Source organism: Punica granatum, chromosome 7, assembly GCF_007655135.1.
Source record: "Punica granatum isolate Tunisia-2019 chromosome 7, ASM765513v2, whole genome shotgun sequence".
NCBI classification, from domain to species: domain Eukaryota; kingdom Viridiplantae; phylum Streptophyta; class Magnoliopsida; order Myrtales; family Lythraceae; genus Punica; species Punica granatum.
The window spans coordinates 24,252,600-24,259,597 of record NC_045133.1 but is presented as its reverse complement, the minus strand read 5'-3'; the positions used below and the strand labels follow the sequence as shown (position 1 = coordinate 24,259,597).

General features: G+C 40.6%; 2 protein-coding genes across 4 annotated transcripts; one reads left to right on the top strand and one right to left on the bottom strand.

Moving 5' to 3' along the window:
- Nucleotides 1–1,263: 1,263 nt before the first annotated feature.
- Nucleotides 1,264–4,322, top strand: LOC116212917. 3 transcript variants are annotated; one of them, XM_031547666.1, is made up of 12 exons: nt 1,264–1,535; nt 1,720–1,914; nt 2,189–2,263; nt 2,357–2,412; nt 2,516–2,654; nt 2,741–2,837; nt 2,923–2,989; nt 3,100–3,288; nt 3,400–3,554; nt 3,788–3,889; nt 3,979–4,140; nt 4,242–4,322. In XM_031547666.1, exons 2-12 carry the CDS (start codon nt 1,728–1,730, stop codon nt 4,258–4,260), a joined length of 1,248 nt encoding a protein of 415 aa, XP_031403526.1. In that variant the 5' UTR covers nt 1,264–1,535; nt 1,720–1,727; the 3' UTR covers nt 4,261–4,322. The 3 variants fall into 3 exon arrangements, with proteins under 3 accessions (XP_031403526.1, XP_031403529.1, XP_031403528.1); XM_031547669.1 differs by having other exon boundaries at nt 1,265–1,535; nt 3,979–4,322; XM_031547668.1 differs by lacking the exon at nt 1,264–1,535 and having other exon boundaries at nt 1,588–1,914.
- Nucleotides 4,323–4,678: 356 nt separating this feature from the next.
- Nucleotides 4,679–6,033, bottom strand: LOC116214528 (CASP-like protein 1F1). Its single transcript, XM_031549924.1, has 3 exons — nt 5,594–6,033; nt 5,354–5,474; nt 4,679–4,903 (listed from the first exon to the last, which is right to left on the bottom strand). The coding sequence occupies exons 1-3, from the start codon at nt 6,031–6,033 to the stop codon at nt 4,679–4,681; spliced, it is 786 nt and encodes a 261-aa protein (XP_031405784.1).
- Between the last annotated feature and the right edge of the window lie 965 nt (nt 6,034–6,998).

Below are 6,998 nucleotides of genomic sequence, written 5' to 3'. Positions count from 1 at the left end.
TTTTTTTATCTGATGAGAAGAAAGCAAATTACGATAATATAATTTGATCGTGAAGAAGCGATTGCCCGAAGTATGATCTTCTCTGTGTAACAGAATTAGATGCATCATTGAGAACAGTGGCCAAACATGCGTACGTTGATCCCTACTGTTATGTGAAGTCATATTAAATTAACACCGGACGCGGTTCACGAATAATAATATATAAATTTCAAGAAAAAAGGATTAAATATAAATTAGTAGTACAATGTGATATATAATAATGACTAGTTGCAAGCAACGTATAAACCCTAAAAAAAGAAAAGAAAAGAAAAAGAAATATAACGATTACACAAATTTCGTTTCAAAAGTAATTTTTGTCATAACAGAGGAATAATGTTTAAAAGAACAAAGTTACATCTAGAGATACGAACATGAAATAATTAATTACACCGAGAAAATCAATCTAAACGAGAATAAACGTAATTAGCTAGGTTCGATGTTTGTCCAAATCCCATTTTGATCATATATATCAATTAATCGTAGTGCTTACATAACGCATAGTAATTTATTCTATTGGCTCATATATTAATTAAACTTGGGTTAGAACAGGTTCAGTCGAGCGAAGATAAGTTTGAAATGGCGTAAAGTAGACTCTACTTATAATTTACACACGTAAAGTTGGGTCTGAACCTCATTTTTCGATGTATCCGTTGAACATGAGCTAAGCTAGCTTATACCGGTTTAATGATCGCTGCTGAGTAATTACTCCCACACTCGGACTTAAACGACGAATTAATGTCACTCGAGATATGAAGTTCCATCTAAACTATGATAAAGATATTTCATAAGGATTACCATGTACACACGACTGACTCTGCCAATTACACGTCCAGCCGCCTGAGCGATAGCCAACAGTACTTATTCGGATTCATCTTCCAGAATGCGGTTACATGTCCATTGTACTCAGCCAACTATACTACTAAACGTACCGCGTAAGGTCACACCAACCGGATGCCTTTTAAGTGTCAGCCAAAATAAGTCATCGGGTTATACCTGATAACTATAATCGGATTAATCTGTATAACTCTTAATGTCGGTAACCAAGGGGACGGCGGATCGCCGCGAGTGGTCCCTGCCGAGTTACACTCACTTACTAACTAATACTTCCTTCAAGTCCCCGTTCACACACATACACACACACATTAAACAAAGAACGCGACGTCCTAAAAATTATATCGACATAAACAAAGGGTTAATAATTGTCACTTTTTAAGAAATGCACGCACTCCCATTTCTTTCTGCGTCCCCTACGATTTCGCCATGTGAGGTCCCCTGTCTTGATCTCTGTGCACATCGACCTCTCTGTCACTGTCTCTGTCTCTGGCCTTTCTGACTCTCTGAGCAGAGATGCAGCTAGGCAGCTGATTGCAGATCATTCATATCATCATCACCATCGTCATTCATCAATCCTCCATACTTACAATCAATCAAGAATCAACCCCAGAAGCTTCCCAACTGTCCCCTGTCCTGTCCTTCCCTCCTCTCTGTCTCCTTCAGTAAGCCACACTTCTTCAACTGTCTGCCTTTCATTTCAATTTTTTTTTTTTTTAATTATTCTGCTGCTTCATGTTCTGTCATTTACTCCATTTCCGCTGACTTACCTCCTTACTCTGCTCTTCTGACCTCCCAATCCAATGAAACTATTAAAGGATCCAATTTGATACTCGATTCTTTGTGTAGGAGAGATCATGGGGTGCGTCGTTTCCATCGGAAAGAAGAAGGCCAACATCCCGGAAATCTCGGTCTTCGTCCCATCAATGCAGGCTCCGGTTAAGTCCGACCTTCATAGACCACTGAAAGGCCTGTTACCTAAAGATCTTCTTGATAAGTTGTCAGCCCTCAGGAACCAGATTACCTTAGTCGCCGAGGACACTGGTAATCAACTGATTGTGAAGAAACTCTTTCCGCTGTCTTGTTTGGTTGTCCCGAGGTCTTATTTCCGGTATTGAGTCCTCCATTAGATTTGCATGTTACAGGACAACGTGATCATGAAACGTGATGCTACAAAGCATACATTCAATCGTTCCCTCCTTTTCACTTTTGGAAACCAAAAACTCGGAATTCCAGTTTTGAGATTTTTTGTGCAGCTTTTAGTGAACTAAGTAAAAACGGGAAATCAATAACAAGGATTACTTCTGTTGTAATTCAGATGGATCTGCAACTTCGGAACTGCACCGAGTCCTAGAGGAGTACTTGCCGATCCTAATAGGCCTGACCGAGAAAGGTTACGATTTAATATTTGCACTTAAGCATCTGATTTTTCTTTTTCTTAAATTAATTCTTCTCTAAATCAAAAGGTGTCCGTGATAATTTGCAGAGCATGCCCTCAAGGAATCGGTTGAGTTCAAGTGGAGAAGTCTTACCAGACACCAGGTACGTAAGATCTAACAGTACGTACACGGTACGGAGTTGGCATTTCATCTGTAAGATTGATTACCCTATTAAGGTTTGCTTTCGGGTCAATTTGCTGAAACAGGAAACTTCTGTATCGAACTCACGGTTCGAATTGCTCTCTGTGGTTCACATGATGGCCATGGTCACTTTACTGGAGGCTAACACGCTAATGATTCCGGAGGACCAATCTGGAAATTCCGATGTCAGGACTGTATCCTCAGGTGCAATAGGATTCCCTAGCCTCGAACTTGGGTGCTAATTTGATTATGTTCCTTCTGAGCTGAATGCATGGTTTCTATGTAATCAGATTCCAAGAGGGACGCTGTCGATTTACTACTGAAGGCATCGGGGTACCTAGAATTTTGCATCCGTGAGATTCTAACTCACATACCGCCTGAAACAAAGTACATAACAACAATAAACTCGAATTATTTTCTTCTAAATTCTCTGTAATTTTTGTGCGAGCTAACAAATCTTCTGGACTGATAGGAAAAAGCTACCGAAAGATTTGCAGGAAGGCGTACTGGAAGCCATATTAATCCAAGCACTAGGTCAGGTATAGAACAATATCAGTCACCTCAATAAGTTTTCATTGATCCGATCTTCAGGGAAGATTTGAGTATAGTCACCCGTATATCAATTTCTTATCGTCTTTGAGCAATCCAGGGGACGGAAATTCAACTTGGATTGGCCGTGGAAAGCCAAAAGGCGAGCTTGTCAGTGAAGAGGAGGTTAGCTTGCGAGCAGCTGAGCTACTATAGTCAGGCTCATTGCTGCTTGACCCGATGTGACCGGAGCCACGGGTATGGGAAGAAGCACCTCTGGTTCATCAAGTGGAAGTACCTCGAAGCGAAGGTTCTCTATTTGTTAACACGAGCCTTTTGAAGTAGATGTTCAAGTTGTGTCACTATCTCTCTACTAGGAATCCTATATATTGACCAATCTTTTGGTTTTGTAATCAACTAGGCCGCTGCTTACTACTATCACGGACTGATTACTGACAAGGGAAACAATCCATCGGATAGCGTAAGCGCAGTATGTTGTTTTGCTGCCGCTGAAGGACTTCTCGCAGAAAGCAAGAAAGCTTGCCTTAGCTTTTGCCTCGCTGATCCAGTCTCCAGGTTAGATCCTAATAAAGTCTGCTTCATGACAGAGGTTGATTCGGCCCCTGGTCCATAGAGATCTCTCCTGGATCGAGACTATAGTAGTTTGTGCTTGATCCGGTTTAAAGGAAATTGTAGACCTCGTCCATGCTAGAATCATCGCTAAAGATGAGCCTTATCTTCTATTATCTCTATTTTGACACTGCAACTGTGCTTTCAGATTGATTTTTTTCCTGGGTTTTCTTCAATAGGATACCCCCATACTGGGGTGTAATGAAGTACCTAAATCAAAAGATCCCGGAAGTTGCATCGAGGAAGTCTCAGATGTACGGGTACCTCTTAGAACAAGAAAAGTAAGATCATTCCGACATCAAATTGAAGCTCTATATGCATCAAATATTGAGCCTCGAAAGGAAATACTAATGATTTTCTGGCAATGCAGGGCTCTCCAAACGCTGCCTGACTTGCCTGAGTTTCCATTATCATTAAGACCCGATGACTACCAGCTGCCTGAAATCGACCCAGCATGGGACCAGGAAAAATGGGAAATTGAAAGCCAGACACTGAAGGAGCACCTCAAGGATCAAGAAGACGTAATTGAACTGTAAAGATCCATACGGCAACAGCTTGAACTATTTTTATGATTACCAACACGCCCAATTGTATATTTTCTTTTCAGATTTATGTGATTACTATCCCGTGCAGATCAGTGCGGCAACAATGAATACAGAAACAAGGGGATCGGATAATTCAATACAGCAATCGTTCTACTTTTGTTCTGCATCATATCATATGGCGTTTTTGTGTTAACGCACGAGATTAAGGACAACATAATGTATGACTACGAAATAGACAAGTTTCTTCGTCCATTCTTGTTTCCGATCATAATGTAGATCTCACGTCCAATAAGTCACATGTTCATGGACTCACAGGCGAAATAGACAAACCAAAATAAGACAAAGTCCTCCTAATGCACGAGATTTCATCAGAAAAAACGAGTAAGATCAGGAGTGCCGCAAAAGATATACATAATCCCGATCGTCACTTTCGAAAAGTTCAATATGCAACTAACCTAGTGAGCAAGGTTCATCCTATTCCCCGAGTGATGTACTTACCCGAGTTACTAGTTCTTTACATAAGATTTAGTTGGAAGAAGAGAACATTAACCGTCTAGCAGACATGATTGTAAGTAAAAAGTAAGCAACGCAGGAGAAAGCGGACAACCCAGCTGAGATCGTGACTCTGTTGCAAAACTCAGGGACTCTATTGCAGAGGGCCGTCCACCCCATGTGCTCCGCACCATACTTAGCAATGGCGCCTTCACGTATTGCTGCTGAGAACGCTGAGATCATCAGCATCGTCATGACCTGCAGATCATATATTACGAGTTTCACTGATTGGAGATATCGAGAAGAAAACCGAAGAATTTCGAAGTCGTTTGCACGGAGGAAGAAGGCATTATGCACATGTTGAGAATCGATCTAAACAAGTTTCTGGAGAAGAATTAAGGGACACGAACTTTTTTTGCAATTACATTTTACAGCAATGAAGCAAACAGAGCAGTGATACTGTCCATCCCTGCGACTTGTTGAGAACAATAAGCTCGTAATGAATGCACAAAAATCATCAGATTCACGAACCAGTAAGTTTCGACATTTATCTCAGATAAGCATATAACATTCCCGATATCGATGCCAGGATTGCTTTAACTGCTCCATGAAATATAGCCTGTCCAAGGCCCCGTTGAAATCTTTGCATCAATGTGCAATGAACATATGATCTAATAATTTTGGGGGACAAAATGAAAATATTCTCACCAAGTCATGCAGAAAAAGGACGAAATGACTGCAGGATTTCGAATGTGACCCGGCAACGCAGGAGATTATCAATGACAATGCAGAGAAACCACATACAACAGCGTCCGCACCCGCCAAGAACCTGCAACATGTGAATCGACACAGACGAGTTATCATTGTTTTACTTCAAAAAGATAATTTTTAAAAAATTATTTTAATTATGATTTGCCAAACATATGCAGAAAGAAAGAATTTTTTTACTTGAAGGCTGGTGAGTAGCTGTACTTGGCCTCAAAGACCAAGCCCATAATCACGGCTTCCTGCTTGCTAGTCACCAAAACATACAGAGCCACTGCAGTTGCCGCGATCACTACGGCTTGTAGTATAGATTGCACGATGCAGAGACCTTTAGAGTGCTGCGGGACTTTGGTCCTTTGGTACATCTCGAACCCTCCTTTGGAGGGCTTCCGGACTTCAGTCTTCGGGTACTTCTCTCTGTCTTCAAGCACAATCTCAGGACCTCCTTGCGAGCGCTTTGGAACTTTGGTCTTCGGGTACTTCTGTTTGTCTTCCGGCACGATCTCGGGACCTCCCTGTGAGTGCTTCGGGTCTTCGGTCTTCAAGTACTTCTCTCTGCCTTCGAGCACAATCTCGGGACCTCCCTGCCATTGCCTGTCATTGCTGAAGAGTATACTTCCCATGATTGTGGCTGTGAGGTAATGAAGACACAGAAGAAAAAGAGAGGCTATGAAGTTATGAAGAAGCTACAAACCTGAAACTAAATCTGGCTAATAAATATCGAACGATGCAGATACTAATATCTAAATAAGAACGGGAAATTCAAATATATAATTATTGATCAAACTGATAGCTATACAATCTTATTTCAAATACTCTTCTATTCTTTAAACGATAGTAATATGTGAGGGACGTGATTTACCAGGATTAGGAAATTTTTTCGGAAGAACCGGAACCACGCAGACCGTCAATGTGGTGTCAGGACTTCAAACGAAACTGTTTACTCGACAATTAATTCTTCCTTCAGAATGCTGTGTGACAGAGCTGCTTATTCAGTAGTAATATATGGTTTAATATCATCATATGTGAATATATGTGGGAAAGGAACGAGATCTGAAAATTTGAATTAGTTAGGGATGAGAATGAAGAGATAGATTCTGTATAACAGATTGAACAGAATAATTATTTTGTTTTAGCAAGATTTCCTTGTTGTCACAAACCTTAATTTTCTCGAACTGAATTATGTTGTTGTGGATTTTTTCTGCACACCAACAAAATAATAATTCTGTTGTTATGGATGACTCTTTTATATATATCCAATAAAATTTTAAATATGTTTTTTTTTTTGTTTGTCGGCATCATGTGATATTTAGAAGTCCAATAATCTCGACTAATTCCAGTTCTACATGAATTAGCCGATTAAGGGTTAAATCTCTCCCAATCATGATTCTCCTTCCTTTCACTTTACTTAAAAGAAGAGGTGTGGAACTAGGGCCGCGCAAAAAACTAGTGCAACCCAAAAACCTGAGCGAATACGGGCCAAATTCTAGGGCCAATGTGGAACTAGGGCTGTGCAAACAAGAGGAGTGGAACTAGGGTGCGTTTGGGTTTTGAAATTACCATCCCAAGCTAATTTTCTTCCTTAATA

Excerpts from the sequence above, each read along its gene's own strand:
- LOC116212917 (XM_031547666.1), top strand. The coding sequence starts at position 1,728 with ATGGGGTGCGTCGTTTCCATCGGAAAGAAGAAGGCCAACATCCCGGAA. Across the intron at positions 1,915-2,188 it reads CTTAGTCGCCGAGGACACTG|ATGGATCTGCAACTTCGGAA; the intron begins GTAATCAACTGA and ends GTTGTAATTCAG. Across the intron at positions 2,655-2,740 it reads TGTCAGGACTGTATCCTCAG|ATTCCAAGAGGGACGCTGTC; the intron begins GTGCAATAGGAT and ends CTATGTAATCAG.
- LOC116214528 (XM_031549924.1), bottom strand. The coding sequence starts at position 6,033 with ATGGGAAGTATACTCTTCAGCAATGACAGGCAATGGCAGGGAGGTCCC. Across the intron at positions 5,475-5,593 it reads AGCTACTCACCAGCCTTCAA|GTTCTTGGCGGGTGCGGACG; the intron begins GTAAAAAAATTC and ends CACATGTTGCAG. Across the intron at positions 4,904-5,353 it reads TCCTTTTTCTGCATGACTTG|GTCATGACGATGCTGATGAT; the intron begins GTGAGAATATTT and ends TATGATCTGCAG.